General features: G+C 42.4%; 4 protein-coding genes, 2 non-coding genes and 1 pseudogene across 13 annotated transcripts in view; 5 read left to right on the top strand and 2 right to left on the bottom strand.

Moving 5' to 3' along the window:
* The window catches only part of LOC5521826 (titin), a 171,210-nt gene extending 160,267 nt beyond the window's left edge, over window positions 1–10,943 (top strand). For 3 of the 5 annotated variants that reach the window (XM_048723309.1, XM_048723312.1, XM_048723308.1), the window contains 9 exons: window positions 1,846–3,786; window positions 7,619–7,754; window positions 8,126–8,326; window positions 8,430–8,568; window positions 8,860–8,977; window positions 9,373–9,448; window positions 9,677–9,829; window positions 9,948–10,074; window positions 10,251–10,943. In XM_048723309.1, coding sequence (XP_048579266.1) covers window positions 1,846–3,786; window positions 7,619–7,754; window positions 8,126–8,326; window positions 8,430–8,568; window positions 8,860–8,977; window positions 9,373–9,448; window positions 9,677–9,829; window positions 9,948–10,074; window positions 10,251–10,355 — 2,996 coding nt within the window. In that variant the 3' untranslated portion in view covers window positions 10,356–10,943. Of the gene's footprint in view, window positions 1–1,845; window positions 3,787–4,893; window positions 5,474–7,618; window positions 7,755–8,125; window positions 8,327–8,429; window positions 8,569–8,859; window positions 8,978–9,372; window positions 9,449–9,676; window positions 9,830–9,947; window positions 10,075–10,250 lie in introns of those variants that run through there. The other 2 variants (XM_048723310.1, XM_048723311.1) reach the window with 2 other exon arrangements.
* The window catches only part of LOC5521822 (ribulose-phosphate 3-epimerase), a 34,475-nt gene continuing 16,540 nt past the window's right edge, over window positions 8,500–26,434 (bottom strand). For 2 of the 4 annotated variants that reach the window (XM_048723314.1, XM_048723318.1), the window contains exon 10: window positions 8,500–8,615. The gene's annotated coding sequence lies outside the window, so the exon portion shown is untranslated. Of the gene's footprint in view, window positions 8,616–15,607; window positions 16,908–26,434 lie in introns of those variants that run through there. The other 2 variants (XM_048723315.1, XM_048723319.1) reach the window with 1 other exon arrangement.
* On the top strand, window positions 11,064–11,244 carry LOC116604559 (annotated as a pseudogene).
* LOC116604556 lies at window positions 12,572–12,792 on the top strand. The gene has a single exon (XR_004291108.1). It is a non-coding gene; the product is annotated as a small nucleolar RNA U3 (small nucleolar RNA).
* LOC5521825 (low density lipoprotein receptor adapter protein 1-B) lies at window positions 13,231–15,596 on the bottom strand. Its single transcript, XM_032366957.2, has one exon. It carries the CDS (start codon window positions 15,587–15,589, stop codon window positions 14,627–14,629), a length of 963 nt encoding a protein of 320 aa, XP_032222848.1. The 5' UTR covers window positions 15,590–15,596; the 3' UTR covers window positions 13,231–14,626.
* Window positions 17,802–25,346, top strand: LOC5521823. The gene is made up of 6 exons (XM_032366956.2): window positions 17,802–18,631; window positions 20,367–20,652; window positions 20,837–20,997; window positions 22,094–22,337; window positions 22,554–22,627; window positions 24,393–25,346. The coding sequence occupies exons 1-6, from the start codon at window positions 18,098–18,100 to the stop codon at window positions 24,609–24,611; spliced, it is 1,518 nt and encodes a 505-aa protein (XP_032222847.1). The 5' UTR covers window positions 17,802–18,097; the 3' UTR covers window positions 24,612–25,346.
* LOC116604558 lies at window positions 21,405–21,625 on the top strand. The gene has a single exon (XR_004291110.1). It is a non-coding gene; the product is annotated as a small nucleolar RNA U3 (small nucleolar RNA).

The raw sequence follows: 26,434 nt of genomic DNA, 5'->3' as shown, positions 1-26,434 counted from the left end.
AACGCGCTCAATAGAAAACAGGAGAGGAGACAGGACACCGGGGCTCACCAATAGGTTCACGTCACGACACTAAGTCTGTGACCTCGCCGCTGAAATCCATCAAGCAGACTTGCATTCCCGCGATACTCCAAAGTCCTGCTCAGTCTCCAATTCCTGCTGGTTGCCGCGAGTGCCCCCAGACGTCTTTTTGTCGCGTTCACTGCATGCTAATTTCTGCCAAAGTCTTGGGGATATTACCTCTGTAGTACTGAGTTTTTCACGTGTCTGGGATATTTGCGCGGAGGTCGCTACGACACGGTATCAAATTGTGCACATCCAATAGGAGAACGGTATTTCCGTTCGGGGCATTGCGGCTGAGCTATGTGATTTGGTCGAAGTGCTCGTTGGAAGTTCCTCAGTGCGAATTCCCGGCTCATGGTACCGTGTTAAGAGCTTCTGCTGCTATCTAGACAAAGCTAGATATGTATAAGGGCAGTCGCTTCTCCTCGAACCGTCCCAATGTTGTTGGCAACTCGACCGGTAGGTAGTGTTCTTTATCTTTACGGCCCAACTGAGTGCCTCGCTGCATCTGTTCCTTAACTCGCATCATAAATCTCCTGTCCGCTCTTACTTTGAGCTTCAAACCAACAACTGGACCCTGATGAATTCTTCCTTGCCCACAAGTTTAATCTGGGTTTTACTGTGAACGCGAAAATCGTATTTTTTCGGCTTTTCAAGTTGGCTACGATGGCTTGTGTGTCTATTATTTGTAAAAGACCCCGGTAACCCCGTGAATCGTTTTGTAATCGCAATTCAAGTCCAATAATACTCGTTTGTATTGCTTTATAATGCTCGGCTGTCTGTTGTGAAAGGAAAATGTTGTTTGCTGTATTTGGATAGATATTCACAGTCAGCCGTGACACATAGCATAGCGTAGCTTTAACTATTCGAGGTGTTTCTCACCCGCATGTTTTTCATATTATATAAGCACACTCCAGCGCTGATCATTAACCTTTAGGCTCGAAGCTTTTTCCATTATGAATTTCTATTCCAAAATGCTTATCCAGTTCATGTTCGAAACGAATAGATTTTATCTTGGCGACGTGAATGACCATCACATTCCTCGTGTGAAACATGCGGGTCTGCTTTAGCTAGGATCATTTTTAATGAAAGACAAACTTTTCAAATGGCAACAATTATATTGTGTTGTGTTACTGTGTTTTATTGACCGCACTATGGTCCTAACGTTACGGCCTTATCAGTTTTCAAGATCGCAATAACAGCGCTATTAAATGGACGGCTCAACGCGTCTTTTGTCTTTCTGCTTCGGTTTGTATTCTTGCATAACCAGATATCTGGCGGTATTTACGCGCCTAATTATTCCGTAATGGACTTTTCATTTGTTCGCGTCGGGCTCTATTTCGAGTCAATGTTGTTGTTCGTAATTTAGTTATCTGGCGGAGTGTATTAGTGGACTGTTTATTGATATCTATGGTTTTCCACGCCTTCTCACTACGTGTAGCCGTGCTCTTTCATCACTGACCTCGAATCTTTATTGCTCTCTATGAAAATAATCTCTTTATTGATTTCCTCAATCGTACGGTGCTCCGTACTTATATCAAATTCATCGATGAAATATTTATATTTTTTGGGGGCTTTCGCTCATCCGCACGATATGCATCATCTGCATTCGATATTCTGAAACTCCGATTAATCTATTTTGCCTCTTTTGTGACCTTAGCGCTGTGTGGGCAACCGTAAAAAGCGATTACACCCCCACCCCTATACCTCTAGGGTTCAGAAACTCTCCCTTATTATTGCACCGTATAATCGTTAAACGCTTGATATGTATTGTGTCCCGTGTAGACGACGTTCCCAAAGGACCACCCGTCTTCAAACAGAAACTCAAAGATTGTAAAATCATCGAGGGCAGCGCCGCTAGATTTGAATGTCAGATCACCGGGAATCCGGAACCGGAAGTGGAGTGGTACCGTAATGGAGAGCTTCTGAAGGAGTGCAAGCAACTGACATTTCTTTATGACGAGAACGACAACTGTAAGCTGATCATTACTGAAGGCAAGCACGCCGACGCGGGAGAGTACAAGGTCGTGGCCGAGAACCGCCACGGTAAGGTGTCGTGCAGCGCCAAGCTCATCATCAACGACCCCGTCCCATCAGACGACGAGTCCGCCAGCGACGCAGAGTCCGACATATCTGAGGAGGAGTCCGAAGACGAAGACAAAGACGTGGTCCTGAAATCCGACGCCATTACTAAATACTACACAATCAAAGACGAGTTGGGCAAGGGTCGATTCGGCGTGGTCTGCAAATGTGTCAATAAGAAGACTGGCAAGCAGTTTGCGGCGAAGTTCATCAAATGCTCCAAGCCTCAAGATCGCGAAGATGTGATACACGAGATGGAGATCATGAATACCATCAGACACAAGCGGCTGCTGCGACTCGCCGACGCCTTCGAGACCCCTTCACAGCAGGAGATGATTCTCGTCATGGAGCTCGTCACTGGAGGAGAACTCTTCGAGAAAGTGGTGGAGGAGGAGTTTATATCTGAGAATGATGTCACACACTACATGAAGCAGATCCTGGAAGGGTTAGAACACATGCACAAGCAGGAGGTCCTTCATCTAGACCTCAAACCCGAAAACATCATGATCGTGAAACAAGACTCGCGGCAGATCAAGCTCATTGACTTTGGGCTCGCGAGGAAGTACAATCCCAAAGAGAACCTTAAGGTCATGTTCGGTACGCCAGAGTTCGTTGCACCCGAAGTCTTGACGTACGACCGGATAACCCCCGCTACGGACATGTGGTCTATCGGTGTGATCGCGTATGTATTGCTTAGCGGTTTGTCCCCGTTTATGGGTGATAACGACGCTGAGACACTCGCTAATGTACAGACAGCCGAATGGGACTTTGATGATCCCGTGTTCGATGATATTTCAGACGAGGCGAAAGACTTTATTGAAAAACTTTTGGTATTAAAAGCAACAGCCAGGATAAGTGTAGCGAAATGCATGGAGCACCCCTGGCTGACCACGAAAAAGGAAACTGGAAAGCGAATCAAGACAGATCGACTGAAGGCGTTCACGGCAAGGAGGAAATGGAAGAAGGCCCTGACCGCCATCCGAAGTACGAATTTCTTGAGCAGAATTCTTGCAGGCGCTAGGGCGACGGCAGAGGGCGAGAAGAAATCAGGCGGGGGAAGAGGTGGTGGTGGCGGATTGCTTGCACGCGTCAAGGCAATGCATAAAGCAGGAGTTCAAGCTCCTGAGAGCGGTCCTCCCACGTCTGCGCCTTTCTTGTCTCCAGCCTCAGCCGAAAAGAAAACAGTCGCAGAGTCCACACCTACATCCACGACATCTAATGACAAAACGCATTCTACCCCAGCTGGCGACGACAAAAGGGACAGCGCATCTCCTAAGGGAAACGCAGCACCTCCTAAAAAAAATGCAGCACGAGAATCGGCAAGCAGCTCGAGTTCAGAAGAGGAGCCAGAGGACAAACCCCCCAAGGAAAAGGCAGAAAAAGAAGAAGAAAAAAAGCCGTTAGAAGCAAAGACAACACCAAATGTCGGTTCCGGGGCGTCTAGTGCTTTCCAAAAGAACACCCCAAGCCCTTCGCCCAAGACCACGCCTAGTAAGCCCTCGTGGAGTAGACCTACTCCCGCTGCTTCTGCGTCGACTTCGCCGTCTGGCACCAAAACTAAGAGCCCACCCCCCGTGATGGCTAAACGGCAATGGCCCCCGCCCCCAAAGGAGAAAAGAGGAGGGAGAACGGTGATATCCAATGGTTAGGCTAATACTTACTAATAATGCTAATTCCTCAACCCCGTACGTTACAGGCGCACTAGCAATCAAACATGCAAACAGGAGGCTTGGGCATGCAACGCCTAGTATAGATTGATACAAACCAAGCTGCCGGTTTTCTATTTTGATTGCCAGTGAACGCCGCATACCGCATACCCCCTGTTACTCCATGAGTAGCCCTTTAAAGTCAACTTCGCCATACGGATACCTCGTTATTGTGGACAAAAAATAAAACAAGCAAGAAATTCAAATGAATAACGGGCATTCGCTATTACGGGCGCTAAATTTAGGTCCCGAGGGCTTCCAGGCAAGTTGACCTCCTATTACACCCTAGGACGCCCCGTAACACCCTCCTGCCCTATACACCACCCGTGCCTTACACCCTCATTTCCCCCTGTCTTGTACATCCTCATTTCCCCGCCCTTTGCATCGTTACACGACTGACACGTACGTATTACGTTCACTCGTACCTTCCAGTCACGCCAGGAGTGCTATACTGTGAGCTTGTTGTGTGGTTACGTTGTGTTCTATTGTTAATGTTATTGATTATTTGATATTGTGATCCGTACGTTTGATTTTATTTGATGATTGTACTCATACCCTGTACGTGTTTTATGTTGTTCGTGATTTCTTGTAATATGCATATGATTTAATGACTCGCACAATTCTAGACCCGTTTTCAAGAATTTTAAGCACATGATTAGCATGATTAGGAAATTGCAAGATAAAATAGCATTATAAGGGAAAAGGTTTTACCTAGATAATGTTTATTCTACCCTTTTTACTAGAAATTTGTTCACAATTACGAAAACACGGATTCCCCATTCTCGTCTGCAATCTCCACACAGGGAATAACGTTCCACCTTTGTTATTTTTGTTTGCACGTTACCATTGGGCGTGGTCTACTGTTTTAAAAACAAGCTATTTTCTTAACCCGTTCTCATATAAAAGTGCTGTGATTTCCGTCTGAGGAACTTTTCCCGAATGTCCGTTCGTGATCCATTCGCCCTGATACTCTCTACGCATGCGTACTCGCCGCTCGAAGATTTTCTGATGTATTGAGTCTCAAAATGTTCCTTTCTCGCTCTAGGAAAATAAATCAGCACGCAGCTAGGACCAGGCATCGCCTTCAAGACCATCTTTTCCTTTAACACCGATCCATTTGGGCTACCATCCCACACGGAGAACAATTATTGATAATTAGATAGTAAATATGTAGCACAATATATTTGGCTTCAATGCATCATTTTTCCTGTAGAAATCCTTCTCAGAGTTTCTAGAATCACACTCTATAACACTGGCGCTAAATGGCCAGTGTCTGAACTTTGCAAAAAAAAACACGCCCAACATTTCAAGCCCATATAAGCTACAGCTTTACAGCTTTCTAGGCGAGCGTGTATATAGATAAATGATTAATGATTTATAGTCACGTGAATGAAGATTGAACATATTTAGTTTTAGACATAGTTAGCGTTTATTTTCTCTCTCGATGATGTAATAGCATTAGGAATTTAGTTAAACGTTTTTGGTATTTGATATAATTATTATTGTTATTATATTGTGACGCTCGCAGTTGCCATGACTACATTGTCACGCTTTATATATCATCCCAGTACTATAATTGTGAAGAAAATATTAGTTTTCATAACAAAGACATTATTAGAATGAAACGTGTCTGGTTTCTGCGTATAGCTGATGATTTGAGACCTGTTCAGATCATTTGGTTGAGTGAGCTGGTGCAGCTGCCATTCTCATTCATATCAAGAAAATTGAGCCAAAAATTGTCGTTTTTCCCAGACGCGGGCACTTTCATATAATATAATATTATTATTATATAATATTATTATTTGGAAAACCTGCACGATTCTTGTCAATTGTAGGGCTACCGTGCTGCTTCGCAGACTTTGTGAATCGTATTCAGAAGAGAAAAACAGTGACTGTGACCATCTTTAGTAAATGGAGAAAGCCTCTGAAAAGAAACTTAAATTCCTCGGTACCAGACCTCTAAAACGACAACGGTTTCTTCGTATGTTTTCAAAAAAAGCATGTTCACCCGAGGTGAAGGGGAGGGAAGGGAAGGGGAGGGAGCATGATTATCTGATATAAAAAAAGTGAGATAGGCACCGTGCCACGGAAATCACAAGAGGCGCGAGAAGATAGCGACGTACACTCAAGAGGATAACTGTTAAAAACTTTTACCAGGGCGGGCAGGTGAAGATAGGGGGAGCCTACAAATCGTGAGATGTGCCGGGTGTTTCATCCTCCCGCCCTCCCCCCCCCCCCCCCCAAAAAAAATATAATAAAAATAATTATTATAATAACAAAAGAAAGACAAGAGCAAGCAAAAGATTTGAAAAATGAAATTTGCTTAAAAACAGCCGAGTGTTGTGGCAGCCAAAAAGGCCATGAACTATGCTACTTAATGATAAATAATAAATACTCTTTCTATTTTAAACCTTCAGTGTAGCCTGATTTTGATTATTCACAACGACAGGTCCTTGCTCCCTCCCGCTCTCTTAGAACGAAAATGCAAGATAGCGGTCAAACACCCACTTGTAATCTTAGCCCCGTTTCGGGTTACGTGCATGGAAAAGCATGTAGAAAATTTGACTTTGAGTGCTAGAATTGGAGCCCCATACCACAGGCTTCCCATTATCGTACACCCTCACAAAATCTTCATAGGGTAATTTTGTGGCAGTGACGTCATTAATTGGTTTGTAACAAGATACTGACCGCTTGCTCAACGACGGATATCCAATTGTGTGTACCTCCCGCCGAGGACTGCCAATAATATAGTAAATTTAACAGATAAGGCGTGAAATTAGTACATATGGCTCAGACATGGTAACACAACGGCGTATTTATCATCCTTTATTCCGATATTCGTTATGCTGAGCTCTAGGAGAAATCCTAAGATATGGAAGGGCCAATCAATAGTTGATAATGAAGAGTTGAGAGGCTAACAGATATTGGTTACAAGACAATGGTAGATTATGTTAGAGTCGACGCGGTGTAAGCTAAAAGCAATAGACCTATCTGCACGATTATATATCTTCTGGCTATTTTATAAACTTAAATAATCTGGAATATGATTGCATTGAGTTCTATTTACAGTTTCTCGATATCAAATTATTTTTTATGTAAAACGTTTAGAATGTCCTTGTCTATATATTCAATGTTTTCGTGTTTTATATAATATGTGACATAATCATTTTTAAATACCACTTATTATGACAACCTCTGTCAGTCTCTGTCTTCCCACATGTCGAATATTCTTGTTTTCGTGATCATCCTAATCACTCCTTCAGGTCCAGTGCCTCCCAACCTTTCTATATGAACACGCACAGTACAAACGCCTCCCCTACCCCATTCTAGATCAACCCGCCCAAATGCCTTCCCATCCCGTTGTAGATAAAGCCACCCAAATCCCCCCCCTTTATTAAAGATCAACCCGCCCTAATGTTTAATGCCGCCCTGCCCCATTCTAGATTAACACGCCCAAATGCCTTCCCATCCCGTTGTAGATGAAGCCACCCAAATCCCCCCCCCCTCTTTATTAAAGATAAACCCGTCCCAATGTTTAATACCTCCCTATCCGATTGAAGATCAACCCGCCTCAATGTTTAGTGCCGCCCTATCCCATTTAAGATGAACCTGCCCCGACGTGTAATGCCTAGCTCCCCACCCCATTCTCAATGAACACGTCCTAATGCCTCCCCCTGATACAACTCGCACTACTAGTACAACACTCAAGTTCGAAGTCAGTCTAACTTACCTTGACCTAGGAATTTGTTACTCGGTTTACGGTCATTCAGAGATGGCTTTGATTGGTCTAGGCGACGCTGCCCTGGCTCCAGAGGAGCTTGTGCAGAAATACGAGACTGAAGGCCTCCTCCCCCTCAGGCTTGATCACCCAAACGCTTTCTACTCATTTAAGGAAGAAGTAGGGAGGTAAGAGTTTTGAAATGGTGGTTTCGCTTTCCATTTCGTAACTAGTTTCTAACAGATCATTCGAAATAATCGAAAAACGAAGTAAAATCAGGCTTGGAAGCGAAACAGTCCCTGGTTAGAAACGCTTATTTCACGGGTTTGCTAATAGCGGCACTAATAAGCACTATAAGCAACTATTGTCAGTAACTTTGTTCAGCTTTATTTTTCAAATTTCATACATATCCGATATCCACTTCGCCAATCGTAGGAACGATCAAAATGGCTGGTTTATTAACGCAGTAAATTACGGTGAAAGTGTGTACGCAATTTAACAGGCACTACCCATCTGACGGAGCCATAAAAACGTGAACTAAGATTGTCCATTGCTGCAGGGGTAAGTTTGCGGTGGTCAAGGGGTGCCAAGATGTTACGACCCAAAAGGACTTTGTCGCGAAGCTGATCCGCTATGACGAGGAAGACCGCGAGGACGCTGTACAGGAGTTCAGTGTACATCGCGGGATCGACTGCAATCAGGTGGTTCGACTCCACAATGCGTTTCTGCTTAGGAGCTACCTAGTGCTGATTATGGACAGGTACGGGCGCCTAGTGCTCCCTCCAACCCCCCCCCCCCCCCCCCACTCCTCTCCCTCCCCCAGCAAATCCTGGCTACGTCTCTGAGTTCCATTTCCATTGCAGATTGGATGGGGAGGACGTGCTGAAGTTCATGTCCTCCAAGACAAAGGTGACGGAGGAGGACGCTGCTCTGGTGATACGAGGAATTCTCAACGCTTTATGCTACCTTCACGAGCTTAACATTGTACATCTAGACATCAGAGTAAGAGTGGCCCATTTTTTGCATATTTACTTCCTGCCTCACCAAGCCTAAAACATAACAGGACTTTAGCAATGAACCATTTAACAATGAATTGAACTAGAAGTTTCCGTGTTGCATACACGAATCCTCTTTGTGAAAAAAAAATCCATGAATTTTCAATTGTACCTGATATATAGTTTATAAAGTTTGTTATAAAGTTCGAAGCATCTCTAAGTGCATTTCTACAGCATTTTCAAATGTAATTAAATAAATTAGTACGTCGTCGTGTTGTTGACTGAGCTTGTTTTGCAGCCGGCAAACATCATGGTACAAGGTTCTGACGTCAAACTTATTGATTTTGGCAACGCGCGAAAGCTAAAGAGTAGACATGGGGAGGTGGGCGTGGTCGTTGGTAACCCGTCTTTCACAGGTGAATAATTCTTGATGCTTATGCATAAATCAGACATCTTATCCTGATGTCTAGAGCCACGTTCTTCTGATGGTGACGGTAGGCATAACGCATTAGACGTGAAAACGGTGGGCATTGGGAGAGTAGACATGGGGACAGTAGACATGGAGACGGTAGACATGGCGACAGTAGAAATGGGGGACGGTAGACATGGGGATAATAGACTTGGCGACAGTAGACATGGGGACGGTAGACATGGCGACAGAAGACATGGGGATGGTAGACATGGGGACGGTAGACATGGCGGCAGTAGACATGGGGACGATAGACATGGGGACGATAGACATGGGGACTTTGATTAATGTTGTCCACATTTATTCCACATTTATTTAATGCAAAAACTGCTCCCTGTTTAGCCCCTGAGGTACTGTCGTTTGAGCCCGTGAACATGGCAGCGGACATGTGGAGTGTTGGTATAGTCACATATGCTCTGTAAGTACCCATATAGTCCTTCACATCGAGCGGTTCAAAACAAAACCCCGTTGCCATTTGTCGTCCAGAAATGCTCTTCTATAGAGAGGTATAAGAACTAAAGCTCTGTCAGCCGCATTTCTATTGAATTCGGTAGAAGTATAAGATATTTCGCCAAATAATATTTCTTGAGTATTGAAAGTAACAACAAAAATGGCTGACTACGGATCTTTATCTTTTGGACTTTAGATTGAGCGGACAGTTGCCCTTCCCTGGAGACAATGACGATGCCGTGGAGGAAGCAGTGAAGCAGGCGAGATGCACATTTGTAGGAAGAGCCTTCCGCTCTTTAACAGATCACTCCAAGGGCTTTATCGAAAAGCTACTGTACAAAATTCCAAGGTAGGTTGTCATTGATGGCCCGGACCTTGTGCAATTATAATCTAACAGTGCTAGCCACCCTCACTTGTTGGCTCGTTATAGAATGAGTTATGGGAAATTCACTCTATCTTTCTTGTAGCAAACGCTTAGAGGTCGCTGGTGCGCTAACACACGAGTGGTTATCAAGTCTGAATGCTCGTAGACGAAAAATGTCCGAGTTGTCGACTGAAAATTTGAAGGTGCTTTATGAGCAGTTAACTGAAGAGGTTAGTTCCACCCGCTCATACCGCCATCTTTTCCAAATATTTTCATCTATTTATTCATTTTGTAATTTGGTTAACCTTGGTATGTTTTCTCGCCTTAGTGTTATCTCCTACGTTTTAGGTTTTTTTTATATGTATAATAGTTTATGATAACGTCGTTATTTTTGTACTTGAAAAAGGAGGAAGAAGAGATGATCACAGCTTCGTGTGTGCTGAGAACGTTCGATCAAGATCCCTACGACTCACCTGAAGAGGAGGATGAGAAGGAAGAGGAAGGAAATTGACTTCCGCTGTATCTGATATTTCACAGAAGAGATGGAGCTAGTATACGTTAACAGAAACAAAAAGAGTTATTTGCTAAAGTAGAGCTGGATGTCAAAATCTAGCCATATAGCGGTCCACCATCTCATTCACGCTTTCGTTAAACCCTTGATTGGGCAAAATCAAAGAGGGGAAACTCGTCAAGCAAAAAAGATACTTTTGTGAAGAACCGCTTAAGAAATAGGAGTGGATCAATACATTAATGTACCTGTAAACTCTGTGAAGGTTTTAGAAAGTTTTATAGTGTTAAAAAAATCAATTTATTACATGCCTTAAATATTCTTCGAAATAAACGTATGCCTTGTTGGAAAATTCAGTATCGTTATAAATTACAGTGCCGTAACCAGATGTAAAGATGGCCAAATATGAGAGAAAGCCGTACACGCTGTACCTAATCAATCTAGATATGTATTTTCTCTTTTTCTCTGGTTCGCCTTTCAATTGTAGCCTCTAACCTCCATTATTAAACAAACATTATACATTGTTATTATTTTTTAAGATATTCTTTGCATAGCATATGAAACTATTAAAATCGCTTGGAAGGTTTTGCAGCAGAGTGTATTGATCATGTCTTAAATTAAACTTATTTTATTGCGCATGTTATAAAATCAAATCCACTTGTACCATGAAAGTATTGGTGTAGAGATCTTTCTGTTGATAGATATCAGATCAAGACCGTACTTACTACTATCATTTCTATAGTACGCGTCCCGTCTTTGTAACCTTACAGAGACAACCACGTTACCCACGTTGACGATGCAAATCGGGATCCTCTGAGCGCAAAGAATTTCGGGGTCGTTGTCTTTGATTGACAAGTCGCCACCGAAGATATGTGTCTGATGTTTGCTTGGGTTGAGTCGCTAAGGTATTTCAAACAAACGTAAACTTCGTTTTATCTCTGGATATGAATGACCCTTCTCTCTAACAACGTTAAAAAATAAAGACCCTTTTAGAAACCATAATATATAGATTTAGGCACTGCCTAAAGGCGGAGTCAGCGCATTTGTATTCAAAGTACTTTTATAGAGTGCATTTTTTTTAAAAATAACAATAAGAAGAAATACGAGTTTTTTGGTAATGGGAAAAAGAATAATTGGTAATTTTTTGGTAATGGGAAAAAGAATAAAATACAATGATGCACACTATGCCGTAAGGGTATTAAGGATCACAACTTGGTTTTTGCTCTCCTTGAACTAGATAAATCCAAACATTGCAAACAACGTTTTTACCGCGCAAACAGAGGAGTACGCCGTAGTCAATATGAATCGGGATCTGTAAGTAAGCAGAGTTATATTGCTTACGCAGCTCACCCACGCGATTGACTTTAGAGATTTGAAGAAGAGGGCGGGGAACACGCAGCCACCAGGAAGGGCAGCCCCACAATTGTGTTAAAATCACGACAGGGATTTCCATATCTACCAGCAACAAACTTGCGACCACAAGGTACCCTGTTCAAAGAGCATGTTCACTCTCCCTTTAGCCAGCCGACAGCATTGCAGCTTGTGCGATATGTCCTGGTGCTCGTATGAACTCTCACTTTCTTTTCGTGGATTTCCCTTCTTCGTAAACGCATTCAATCAGAGGATACGAGGTGTTACCCATCAGGATATCGACAAAAACAAAGCTGAGAGCTCGAGCGATCCCTCCTCGCGCCCGGCGTACATTTAAGCGAGGAAGCCTGTGCCCTCCTTTTCAAAGTGGCGAAATTTATAAAAAAAAAAATGACAATTGCAAGCCCATATGTCTTCGTTGAACATCACTTTATAAATTCGTGGGACCATAACCTACAAAAAATTTTTTTGGAAACCTTAAGTCCAACATTTTCGATTTTTTGGTGAAATCAAATTGTGAAGTTTTTTTTTTTCTGCCTCACTATTTGTTGCTGCCTTACCATTTTTCCACTTTGGCTATGTTATTATGAGTAAGAGACGTCCCCGTTTTCCTTAATTAGAGTTACGTTTCTGCGCATGCGTTGTATACCCGGTGTAAAGACCAGCGCTATTAATCTGTTGTTTGTTTATTTATTTTCAAGTCAACACATTTTTAATGATTATGGCTATATTGTAATCTGGTTTCTTGGAAAAATGTAGTTTTAATTTGACGCACGTGTGTCATTGGATAACCCACATGGTTCCCGTGCACAAGCTACTACAAATTCTTCTTGAACCAACGGAAATGTAAGACCGTACTTACTAGGATCATTTCTATAGTACGCGTCCCGTCTTTGTAACCTTACAGAGACAACCACGATACCCACGATGACGATGCAAAGCGTGATCCTCTGAGCGCGAAGCACGTTGAGGGCATTGCCTTGATTGGCAAGTCGCCATCGACGATTGATGACCGTTTCTTCTTGACTTTAACAGTCTTGAGGGAGGAGGATCACGCGTTCAGAGTGGGATATCGTGTTAGTAATAACAAAATAAAATTCTTCTAGAATTCTCGTCATTGCAGAAAGCCCTTGAAAATTAGTATCGGTAATGACGACAACAGTTCAGCAATAGGGGGAGGGGTGGGGCTATTTTGTCCCTTGACGAAAAGACAAACAAGGACTAGATAGATGGCAGCACTCTTTGGAGTTATACTTTATCTTACCGACGATCTTCTCTCCCTCTTCTTGTTATTTGGTAACGGCGGCGTAACTTTCAAGGCATTTTTCCCTGTATTATACATACATGCATTTTTCCCTGTCTTATACATTTCCTGTATTTTTGGCTGCTAAAAGGGGGGTGGGGGCGGGCCCTCTAGGCCACACCCTTTGGCTACGCCCCTGATATATGTATGGCCCTTAAGGTCTACTGTAAAAGCAGGGTGTACGCATAAAGAGTAAGTCATACCGGTGCTTCAAACATTTATCAAATGTTTTAATTTCATTTTTTGGGACATCTATTTCATCTTTTTATCCGACATGACAAAAAGGACTGACTTCTCTTCAGTATTTACATTAATTCTATTAAATTCGTCTCTTTTTTTTTTTCAGATCGTTTCTATAAAGATATAGCCGCGCTTTAGTCGGTAAATAGTTGGTTGAAATCGGAGTTGAATTTAGGCGCGTTTTAAAAGATAGCAAGCTATACCTTCCATGACAGACAGAACCGTAAACTAACGTATTATGTTATCTTTTATGAATCTATACTTATTGGGCACAAGCTATCTGAAGCACCGTGACGTCAATGTACGCCCGCGACACTCCAGAATAATAGAATTAAGCTCTTATAATAGCCATTGTTTACAGTGTAAACATTGTCTGATTAGCATACTCCACTTTCAAGACAATCGCTGATAAGAGGCTACGAATTAGATGATAAATTTCTACCAACTGAAGGTCGCATTCGTGGAGTGGTTTGTTCGTTTGTCGTGAAGGGTCGCTCACGAGCCAAATACATCACCTTTCGACCCCTGGCTTCCGCTACTGTTTTCACTAATTCCTCCTCTCGACTCGACGAGAATTTGTTTCATAGATCAACATCTTTGAGTTACTTGGGAGTCCGATGAATAAACAGTTGGAATGCCCTAGATCCCAGCATCAACTTATCGGAAGTCTTGCCCGTGAAGGAACAAAAAAATAACCCTTCGATGAGAAGATGCTTCGAGAATATTTTTCGTTGATAAATAGCTTGAATATTTACCACAAATATGAGCAATTTCCTGAGCTTGAACGAAGCTATTAGGTATTTTGTAGCCGAGAAGTCGAGGCTTGAGGCATATTTTGTACAATGCGTCGGAAAGGCTAAACGTAGAAGCATCAAATGACAAGGAAATTCGATAATTTGCCAATGAACAGCTCTTTTCATGGAGTGATTATTATGGGTTTTATGCGGTTTTATGGACGTAAATAGAGCCGAGACCGTGTACAACTGGATTCCAGTAGCAAATTTCCCTTAAACTTGTGATTACGCCTTCTCAGAAATGTCCCCAAGTATTTTGAGAAGGGTGCTCAAGTGACGTCCAAGCCTCTAGAGATCATCTCGTGAATATCCCAAAAGATGTACGTAGCGTAGCACGCATTCCCTCACCGTGACAGATTCCGCCGTCCCAAGCGCTGCCTTAGCCTAATCCACTGCTGAATTCAACCGTGTGTAAAATACTGTTATCGTGTCAATAAACGACCAGCGTTCATTACTCCTCATACAAGTTTACAATCTTATTATTTGGCATCAATTACCTTATTCTCGTATCAAATCAAAACAAACCTAACAGTATATCCTCTAGAATATCGACTTGTCTACATACATCAAACGTCCGTAGAATCTAAATCTATGATTTTACTCCAGTTATCGATTTCGAAGTTGTATGAGAATCGTATAAAACTCGGTTCTTGTGTTCTGCAGTGTTCATCACTAGTCATAGTGTCGTCAGTCGCATCTGTTTGTGATTTAAGAAGAGAAGAAGTTTCTTCATCAAAGTCAGTATCTTTAGTGTATGACGAAGTTTCGATCAAATCTCGTATCTCCGCGGTGAAAGAACTCATACTAGTATCATCTCGCGATGAATCCGTAATTTCCCAGTCACTGAATTTATTATTTGAACCCTTACCAGAGCGAAAATCCCTCTCGTCGCTTGAGGCAGAGAGTCCTTTCATTCGAAAATCCGCACTATTGACGCTCAAATTGCCCCCTGAGTTTTTCATGTTATAATATTTGCGTCCGTCGGTTTCATGCGCAAGGCTGCTTTGGCTCAATCCTCGTGCATGGAGCTTTCGGTTCTCCACATCCTGATGGTGAGCCTCGATTGCTGCTAACTTAAATGCTTTAGAGAGAACCTTTGCTAAGCTTTTGGCTTCCTCTTTACTCGAGCATAATATAATGTGGCAGTTTACCACGTCTCCTTTGGCACCGCTTTGATAATTAAAGAAGAATAGTCGTTGAACCCGACTGTAAACTCCGCAGTATAAAATCCGACGCAAGTGGAATGTGCGGCCATCGTCCTCGGTGCTGTCTTGTTCGCGAAGAATGACAGCATCACTTGTTACAGTTAGAAAGCAATGATTCAGCTTTCTTAATCGGGATTTTTGTGATACGTAAATGTCGTTGACCGTTTCGCACATTTGTTGTAATCCTGGTTTGTAGAGCTCTTCGCAGCCAAGGTACCTGACTGTATATGTCGGTCGATGCTTGCTGAAGTCAACGGTAAGATAATCCTTGTCGGATTCGATCGTGGCAGAGCTATCGGACCGACATGAAAACAGCTTTAGCATGCCTGCCTACGCTTTTTGCTTACTCGAGGCTTCGCTCTCGGTCTGTTGTGCCGGGAAATCCAAGCAATTTGAGAGCGCTGTGGTCTCTGGTCATTTCGTGATACAAGATGTCGTGAGGTTGTGTGTAGATCAGGCAGTTGAGCTGTGACGCGAATCACGCTTGGGTCGAAGGCGGAAATGAGTGTAATACGCTCTCTCACTGACCCATCTGTGGTCAGTCTATACGTAAATTCATGCTTTCAGTCACATCAGACTAATTGTAATGAATTCACACGGTCCTCGGAACCACTCACAACACTTTGGTTTATATAGCAATTATTACTCTCGGTAATGGATTATAGACCTCTTGTTTATATCACACATCTCATCATATTATTGCTACTCCTACATACATAGTCCACATTAATTTGAATAAACTATTTCTTACTGAATTTCTAAGGCCACGGTCTCATGCGGCCTAAACGTCCGTCCGTTGTTATCAATCAAATTTCAAAACTTCCTCCTAAGGCAACTAATGATTTGACATAGATAAATCTCTACTACATGAATAACATACGTCAGGAGGGTGGGGTATAGGGGTATAAGGGTAAGGGGGGGGCGCGCCGAAAAAGGCGTACCCCCGTATATGAGTCATCTCCCTCTAGATACCGGTTGAACTGGATTGGCCGCAGCGAGAACTCAACCCCTGCTGCGCTGATCACAAATGAACAGCAATAAAAAAACGGGTATATATTTACGAGAATCAAACGGATGTGTAGAGGGAAACATAATTAGCGGAGGGCCAAGAGAATTAGCAGAACTTTCGCGTAGTGTTTCAGTCTCGGATTAATCCTTAGTCCTTGGTCCACTCCTCCATGTCGAAGAAATGGCGGCAACATTCGTATTCGTGAGAAAAACAGTTATGACACGTGTGAAAAACAGTTATGACACCAATCTCTGTAAAATCATCCGACGTCACCCCGCGCAATCCTTATTTGTACCTACAGAGAAATAGTTTTCCCTCTGTACATTAGCACTTCTTCAATCAAACTCCTTTACGCATGGGCAGTACGCCATACCGGATCTTCATTTAAACGACAAGACGCAAACGGTTTTTCATCTGGGTGTCATAAAAGAAGCAGCATGGGCGTTGGAGAGTGGGGGTGGACAATAGAACTGCGGGTTCTCTGTGTCGCTTTTTTTCTGTTCTAAGCATTTTCAGCTTACTTCAGACCACACAAACACAGGATCTGACCTCTTTCTGAAGTCCTCACCGGTTAGGACAACTGACGCTGACAGCAAGTGACAGTGACGACAACTGATGTGACATCAGGATGTTCTGTAAACAGAGCCACATTTTTGTTTAATTCTTCACCTCAGCTTCTCTTCACTACGACGAAGCACTGAACATTGTTATCATTCTTTTTTTTTGTGTGGAAGAACTGAAAATGTCACCTTCGAAAGCTGGATCACTCACTAAGTAAAACGCCCCAATAAGAGCTTCTTTTGGCCTTATAATACCAACATAAAACCCTTCTCCGGTGGCTAAGGATAGCAGTGTGTGGTTTTGGAATTTCTAGTTCCTCGATTTTCCAGTGCACAAACTTATATTCTTAGAATAAAATATATGATTATTATTAATATCATTATTAAAATTTCGAGGAAACAAAATCATTATTGTTATTATTTTACACTTCTCGTTTTACTCGAAAATGGTAATTTTGAGTTGAGGCGCATTTTTTAGATAATTATCTAGAGGGGAATTATTCATCTGAAAAGGAAGGTAGCCAGCGCGGGAAGCTCTTTGTTCTCGCCTTCTTTACTTTCCTTTCTTTTATGTATTCCATTCCAGTCCTCAAAATCCTACATCTTGGCACACATTCCGAATTCCGTTTTGAGAGAGTATCAATGCTGATCAACAACAACAACAAACACAAATAATCGAGGGCCACTGTGCCGGGAATATTGATATGTGGAGACCGAGGAGACTTCCTCAATTATTCTCGCGGCTTTTTTATATGGATAAATCATGTGAAGTAAATATATTATGCAAAAAAGGCATTTAGTGTGATCTTTCTTTTGTAAACATGTGCTATTATATCCTGGGTTCCAGAGGCTGAATATCCGCTTTTCCCAATTCTCGCTTCGCTTGAAAAACTCTTGGAGCCTCTGGTTTCAAGGGTAAACATATAATGCATGCACAATCTCCCATTAGAAACCCTTCTTGGTAACCCCAAAAGTGTCAATCAAACATCTTAATGATTAACCATGTTTACTTTGAATTTGAATTTGAATTACTTCCAATCAGATGGCGTTCGGATCACTACAGAATTCATTACGACTAATCCACTGATGTGAGTAAACACAGGAAAATTTGAAAAGTCTGACAACTCGAGGCACTTTATTTGGGGTTAAGAGTATTTCATCTCTCAAGTAGGATACCAACAAACGCCTCCAAATTCAAAATTAACACTGTGCTGTTAAGGCACACGACAAATGGGTTAAGTGGAATCATTTACGATAATTGAAATGTCCTTATTGTTGGATAGCAATTTTGTAGAATCAAAAGCTTACGAGCTGTATGAGCGAAATGCTTTAGGTCACATTCTTGCTCAGATATTTGAAGGATATGGCGATCTCTACAGCGTTCCTGACAAGTGTGATAGTCGAAATTTCGCATTGTTCTCGTTGTTTTTGAAAGACGGTCGGAATCGGTTTGTTTATGTCGGGCATTTGTGCAGAAATGGCGGTGTATTCCAGGATGAAGGCATGGACATAAGAAGACCATTGCTTCCACACTTACACTGCAGCTCTACTAAACACATTGACAGATATCTAACGGCTGTAAAATACCCATTTTCCAGCCGAATTCTTGAGTTCACATCCACTGCCTTAACTGGGAGGCCAGAAGGAAAGCGATTTAGTTGGCTTGAGCTGGGCACCACGCAAATCAATTATGTTGATCCAATAAAGCTTAGTGCTAAGCTGAGTGAAGAGGCGTGTAAGATAGACACTTTGAAAGATGTCTTTCGCGGAAAGGACTGCGTGTACCTCGTGTATCAGGTAAAATTAATCTTTGAGTGTCAGTCAAATAAGTGGTGTGACATGATCGTGTAGATTGTGTGACACTTATTTACTCTGCCATGTAAGCCTTAACTGAAAGAATGTTGCAAAACACTAGAATATTGAAATTTACGGTCATAACGTTATAGAGTACTGAGTGTTTTAAAATGTCAATCATGAGTATCCATATCAAGTCAGTCAAGAGTATGTCGACTGTGACATGGCAGAGTGGTTCGGTCGTACTAGTGTCACAGTCATAGAGTAGCGAGTTCATACTAGTGTCACAGTCATAGAGTAGCGAGTTCGTACTAGTGTCATAGTTATAGAGTAGCGAGTTTGTACTAGTGTCATAGTCATGGAGTAGCGAGTTCATACTAGTGTCATAGTCATAGAGTAGCGAGTTTATACTAGTGTCATAGTCATAGAGTAGCGAGTTCATACTAGTGTCATAGTCACATAGTATTGAGTTCATACTAGTGTCATAGTCATAGAGTAGCGAGTTCGTACTAGTGTCATAGTCATAGAGTAGCGAGTTCGTACTAGTGTCATAGTCATGGAGTAGCGAGTTCGTACTAGTGTCAAGTTATAGAGTAGCGAGTTCATACTAGTGTCATAGTCATAGAGTAGCGAGTTCATACTAGTGTCACAGTCATAGAGTAGCGAGTTCATACCAGTCTCACAGTCATAGAGTAGCGAGTCCATACTAGTGTCATAGTCATAGAGTAGCGAGTTCATACCAGTGTCACAGTCTTAGAGTAGCGAGTCCATACTAGTGTCATAGTCATAGAGTAGCGAGTTCATACTAGTGTCACAGTCATAGAGTAGCGAGTTCATACTAGTGTCATAGTCATAGAGTAGCGAGTTCATACTAGTGTCATAGTCATAGAGTAGCGAGTTCATACTAGTGTCACAGTCATAGAGTAGCGAGTTCATACTAGTGTCATAGTCATGGAGTAGCGAGTTCATACTAGTGTCACAGTCATAGAGTAGCGAGTTCATACTAGTGTCATAGTCATAGAGTAGCGAGTTTATACTAGTGTCGTAGTTATAGAGTAGAGAGTTCGTACTAGTGTCATAGTCATAGAGTAGCGAGTTCATACTAGTGTCATAGTCATAGAGTAGCGAGTTCGTACTAGTGTCATAGTCATAGAGTAGCGAGTTCGTACTAGTGTCATAGTCATAGAGTAGCGAGTTCGTACTAGTGTCAAGTTATAGAGTAGCGAGTTCATACTAGTGTCATAGTCATAGAGTAGCGAGTTCATACTAGTGTCACAGTCATAGAGTAGCGAGTTCATACCAGTGTCACAGTCATAGAGTAGCGAGTCCATACTAGTGTCATAGTCATAGAGTAGCGAGTTCATACTAATGTCATAGAGTAGCGAGTGTGTGCAAGTGTCATAGTCATATGGTAGCGAGTTCGTACTAGTGTCATAGTCATGGAGTAGCGAGTTCATACTAGTGTCATAGTCATAGAGTAGCGAGTTCGTACTAGTGTCATAGTCATGGAGTAGCGAGTTCATACTAGTGTCACAGTCATGGAGTAGCGAGTCCATACTAGTGTCGTAGTTATAGAGTAGCGAGTTCATACTAGTGTCATAGTCATAGAGTAGCGAGTTCGTACTAGTGTCATAGTCATGGAGTAGCGAGTTCATACTAGTGTCATAGTTATAGAGTAGCGAGTGCCATAGTCGAGTGGTAGCGATGTGTGGATAACGTTTTCTGTCCCCTTTAATAGGTTTGTCGCTCAGAGAAGCTGGTGTACTACGGCTCACGGAATTACCAGAGTATAAGTTGGCACGGTAAAGACTCAAATGCTATTGAGTCACAAATAAAAAATGCAGCTAAAGACCCTAGCAACCCTAGCTTTTCCAGCGAGATCAAGGACGCACCTCGAGCCTTCACATTTTGCAAGATGCCTTTGGCAAGGGATGGCACGCTTGGGAAGCCTGTGTATAACGTCGCTCTCATACCCACAAGTCCTCGGGAGGAGAGTGATCTTCCGGGGCAGTTCTATGCAGAGGGTAGGTGTGGTATCATTCAAAGTGTGAAATAAGCAACGAACCAAATGCAACTAAACTGAACTAGGATATAAATAGCATACACATTTGAGTCTCTTTTGTCAAGAAGTAAAAATGTTTTTGCAGAAAACTGCTAAAAAAATTTTAATATTTGCGCTGATAACCGAAATAAATGTTTTTCTTAAAGAGCTGGATTTTGACTTTGTCTCTTGGCTCGTTTCTCACCTCAAAGAGATGAAAACTAGAGAGCTGTGGCGACCTGCTCTGGTGGACCTATACACTCTCGTAGACGGTAAAGACCGCCAACAGGCACTCGGCTTTCTCCTCACGGTTATCAAGAGTTTCCAGGTAATACCACGTGAGACATATATTTATCTATGACCCTGTAGACCCCACGAATGTTATTAATGTCCACAAATGTAAAAAAGAAATTGCCAAAAATGTAATAACAACAAAATTGTAATAACAAGATTTATTATTACAAGTTTTTGTTTTTCTTTTATGATCGTCAAAAAGTGACGGGTCTTTTCTTGTATATCTCGTATATTTATATATCTTGCCCAATTGAGTCCAAGTGCCTCATTACTACGTTTATCAGTGTAAGAATATTGCACTTCGTTTTACTTAAAGTTGTTTGGTCAAGTTAATTATTCTAAATTAGAAGCTTTTTATTCTAATGCGCATGTGCAAAATCCAACCCACATGGATCATGATCACTTGAGTATAGAGAACACTCTGCTAATCTTCCCCAAATCAAGACCGTACTTACTAGGATCATTTCTATAGTACGCGTCCCGTCTTTGTAACCTAACAGAGACAACCACGATACCCACGGTGACGATGCAAAGCGTGATCCTCTGAGCGCGAAGCACGTTGAGGGCATTGCCTTGATTGGCAAGTCACCACCGACGATTGATGACCGTCCCTTCTTGTCTTTAACAGACTTGAGGGAGGAGGATCACGCATTCAGAGTGGGTAATCGTAGTTATATACCTATTTCAAAAAACGTTGTCAGTGCGAAATGGCGATTGGCAAATGGCAGTTCTAGGACCGAAAGGAACCATGGGTCTCATTAAATTTCACTAAATGCTGAAGAATATGGATAAATCAAACAATTATCCATTAAAGATCATCAATGTATGTCGCTGACATTGCTAGACTTTATTTAACACTTATAATTTTACGAATGATTAGTACCCAGAAGCACCGTTCGGGCTTAGAACTGCCATTTACTATTTGCCATTACCCATTTGCACTGACAACCTTTTTTGAAATAGGTGTATTCTAACAAGTTCAATAGATGTCTAACATTTTGAATTCAGCTCACCATATAACCGTTAACTGCCTGCGTTTCGTAACATATCCCGCTTATTAAGTACCCAGGATGTTTGAATTCGAGTTTAAAGTCAAAAGGTGTCTGACGGTGTTATAAATATACCCACAGACGGCAGAACAGCAAGCTGTGCAGATGGTTGATTTATCCATGGCGATCCCAAGTATCCCATTATGCCTCGCAAAATACCCAATGATCCTGTCTAGGGTACTAAGGGGCGCGGAAATAGTCATGACCGACCCCTCCCCTAACGATTCAGACGACGAAAGTGAAGAGCCCCAGATAGTATTCCAGCCTTCAAACAGCCAAGAATACCTCAGACTGCTCGAATTCCTCTTTCATGTGTTTGCTAAGGGTAAGTGACAGGTGACACGACATCGCCTTAAATATATTGTGAAAGGTTTGAACGATAAGACAACACAAGTCAAACTATTTCTTTGGTTCTTAAATTGTCCCCGGTTTGACGTAAAATAGTCTGCAGCATGATGTTATGCAGATAAACAGTATTTGAAAGAGAAGCTTTAGACCAATTGCCTGAGAAACCCTCAACTAATAGTTTTTTTTCCCTCAGGTGTGATAACAGATCAGCAAGGCGAGGCAACGGCAGCCTTATCAGCCAAAGATGTCGCAGCTTTGCAAGAGTTGGTAAGTGCAACTAGTAGGGGAGACTGGTTAGGGAACCTGGCGAACTTCAAAGGACATAAGCATAACTAAGGCGAGCGTAGTGCTCGTCATGTACACACTAGGTGATGTGCGCAGTGCTCGTCATGTACACACTAGGTGATGTACGTAGTGCTCGTCATGTACACACTAGGTGATGTGCGCAGTGCTTGCCTTGTACACACTAGGTGATGTGCGCAGTGCTCGTCATGTACACACTAGGTGATGTGCGCAGTGCTCGTCATGTACACACAAGGTGATGTGCGCAGTGCTCGTCATGTACACACTAGGTGATGTGCGCAGTGCTTGCCTTGTACACACTAGGTGATGTGCGCAGTTTTCGTCATGTACACACTAGGTGATGTACGCAGTGCTCGTCATGTACACACTAGGTGATGTGCGCAGTGCTCGTCATGTACACACTGGTTGGTGTGCGCAGTGCTCGTCATGTACATACTAGGTGATGTGCGCAGTCCTCGTCCTGTACACACTAGGTGATGTGCGCAGTGCTCGTCATGTACACACTGGTTGGTGTGCGCAGTGCTCGTCATGTACACACTAGGTGATGTACGCAGTGCTCGTCATGTACACACTAGGTGATGTGCGCAGTGCTCGTCATGTGCACACTAGGTTATGTGCGCAGTGCTCGTCATGTACACACTAGGTGATGTACGCAGTGCTCGTCATGTACACACTAGGTGTTGTGCGCAGTGCTCGTCATGTGCACACTAGGTGATGTGCGCAGTGCTCGTCATGTACACACTAGGTGATGTGCGTAGTGCTCGTCATGTACACACTAGGTGATGTACGCAGTGCTCGTCATGTACACACTAGGTGATGTACGCAGTGCTCGTCATGTACACACTAGGTGATGTGCGCAGTGCACGTCATGTACACACTAGGTGATGTGCGCAGTGCTCGTCATGTACACACTAGGTTATGTGCGCAGTGCTCGTCATGTACACACTAGGTGATGTGCGCAGTGCTCGTAATGTACACACTAGGTGATGTGCGAAGTGGTCGTCATATACACACTAGGTGATGTGCGCAGTCCTCGTCATGTACACACTAGGTGATGTACGCAGTGCTCGTCATGTACACACTAGGTGATGTGCGTAGTGTTTGTCATGTACACACTAGGTGATGTGCGTAGTGCTCGTCATGTACACACTAGATGATGTGCGCAGTGCTCGTCATGTACACACTAGGGGATGTGCGCAGTGCTCGTCATGTACACACTAGGTGATGTGCGTAGTGCTCGTCATGTACACACTAGGTGATGTACGGAGTGCTCGTCTTGTACACACTAGATGATGTGTGCAGTGCTCGTCATGTACACACTAGGTGATGTACGCAGTGCTCGTTATGTACACACTAGGTGATGTTCTCAGTGCTCGTTATGTACACACTAGGTTATGTGCGCAGTGCTCGTCTTGTACACACTAGATGATGTGCGCAGTGCTCGTCATGTACACACTAGGTGATGTGTGTAGTGTTTGTCATGTACACACTAGGTGATGTACGGAGTGCTCGTCATGTACACACTAGGTGATGTGCGCCGTGTTGATATGTGATATGTACACTAAGGTTGTGTGTGTATTGGCTCTTCATGTGAACACTAAGAGATAAAAGTATTGCTCCCGCTTGGTTGATATTCTATCTTCTATCTAAGGAACGTGATCGACTCTTGTCATGCCATATAACGAACCAATTATGATAATTTCGCCGCTTGACTACCAATGTTTTACAGTACTACACACAAATGGGCTGCATCTGTAAACCGGAGAAGACTTTGAACCCTAGAGAGGAGCCAATGGCATCCCTGTGGAAAAAGGGGACGCGAACTAGAACGTATTTAGAGAGCCTGGGTCTTCAGGAAAGAATGGAGAACGACCAGAAGGTTGTGACCTCACCAAGGAATGCTCAGCTTATCAACATCCTAACGATATTTTTCTCAGATGTGGACTAATTTCTGGTTCTATGAGTAAACATTTTAGTGTTGTTGGCTATTGCCCAGTATTAATATAAATTCGAAGGCGCGTACATATGGGGTCGCGTGCACCGCCCTTACCCCCTTGGCACCATCAGACAGACAGACAGACAGAAAGATTTTTAAGAGTGCCGTGAACAAAGATGTACATAGGCCATTATTCTCTAATATTTATAAGTAAGATTGCCTAATTCAGTCATTAATGTATTTAGCTACAATGCTGTGGAGTTTTTTGGGGTCTATTAAATATGTAAAGTTTGGGAAATGTCTATTTAGTTGTTGGGGAAGAGTATTTCTAAGTTCTTTGTAAAATGGGCATTTAACAAGAAAGTGTTCTTTGTTTTCCATAGTCTGACAGCGCGGGCGAACCCTTGATTCTGGTGTTATTCAGTTTTTATTGTAGCGACCTCTTTTAATTTGTAGATTAATGTGGTCGCTTATTCTTGTTTTGTTAGTGCCCTACGATATTCTATATTCGATACTTTTAGTAATTAATCCTCTAGTTTATATTCTGATTTGAATTCTCTGAATGTTATTAGTTTGTTCCCTCCAATTAGTCTGGCATTATCGTCGAAAAGGCTTGATCTCCAATCTTGTATTTCGATATATTCTAACCTGTGTTTGAATTCTTTATATAATTGTTTTATTGATTTAGTGTCTAAGGTTCCCAACAGTAGCTATAACCGTCTTGAAATAAAAGTGATTTAATTTTCATTGCCCAGTTCCGCGAGTTCGTTAAACTTAATTGGTCCAGATATGCTTGTTTTGCTATTCTGTTTTCGTCAAGTGTCAGAAGGCGCGCCCAAAATGATATCGCTTTTGCTTTTATCTCGACTATAACTGGTAGTTCTGCTCTGCAAGCTTTGTTTGTGGCTCTTCTGCTAACGCGTAGGATTAATTTACAGAATCTTGTATGAACTTGCTCTATCGGGTCACGTAACTCGTTGTACTTGACTGTGCCCAAACCCCATATTTCTGCACTATACGTGAGGACTGGTTTTATTAATGTGACAAATAAGTGAATAGTGAGCGGAAGATTCCTTCTAAACGACGTGCCCATATTTATACGTAATGAATATAGGGCTTTTAGGGCGACTTTTTTAACTCTTGTTTTGCTATGGTAAAGGATCCCGTGGAGCTCAGAGTCAAACCTAAATATTTGTATCTTGTAACGTTTTCAAGTTGTTTACTACCTGCATGGAAAAGGTAACGATTCAGTTTTCTGTCACTAGGATTAAATATCATTATCTTAGATTTAGTTTCATTGAAGGATAAACTATTATTTTTGCAGTATACTTCTAGACTATTTAGATTATTTTGCAGTCCTGTTTGTGACTTTGGTATGACAACTAGGTCATCGGCGTATAATAGGCAGCTAACCGTTCTATCGTTTAGTATACAAGCATCCTTGCCCTTGTTTAACCTATCCGGTAGGTCAGACAGGTAAATGTTAAAAAAAAGTAGGTGATAGCATGCAGCCTTGCTTAACACCTTTTGAACACGTGAATGGATCCATCCATTTTAACACACGCAGAATCTTTACTATACATATCCTTGATAACATCTAAGAATCCTCCGTCTATACCAATATCACTTAGCTTTGCTCAAATCGATGAAACAGGTGTATAAGAAGTTATTCTTTTGATTTTGTTTTGTCTTTTTTTTTTGTCAATTAGAGCTTTCAGTACTAGTAAATTGTCCATACATCTCCCATCCCTATATGATTCCTATCATGCTTGCAACCCCCCCCCCCCCCCCCCCTTCCCCTCTGGCAATGCTGGCTACGCGCCTGATTTTGTGCT

Source organism: Nematostella vectensis, chromosome 2 (genome assembly GCF_932526225.1).
Source record: "Nematostella vectensis chromosome 2, jaNemVect1.1, whole genome shotgun sequence".
NCBI lineage: Eukaryota > Metazoa > Cnidaria > Anthozoa > Actiniaria > Edwardsiidae > Nematostella > Nematostella vectensis.
Note: the sequence above shows the minus strand (reverse complement) of the source record. Positions and strands in the feature narration are given on the sequence as shown.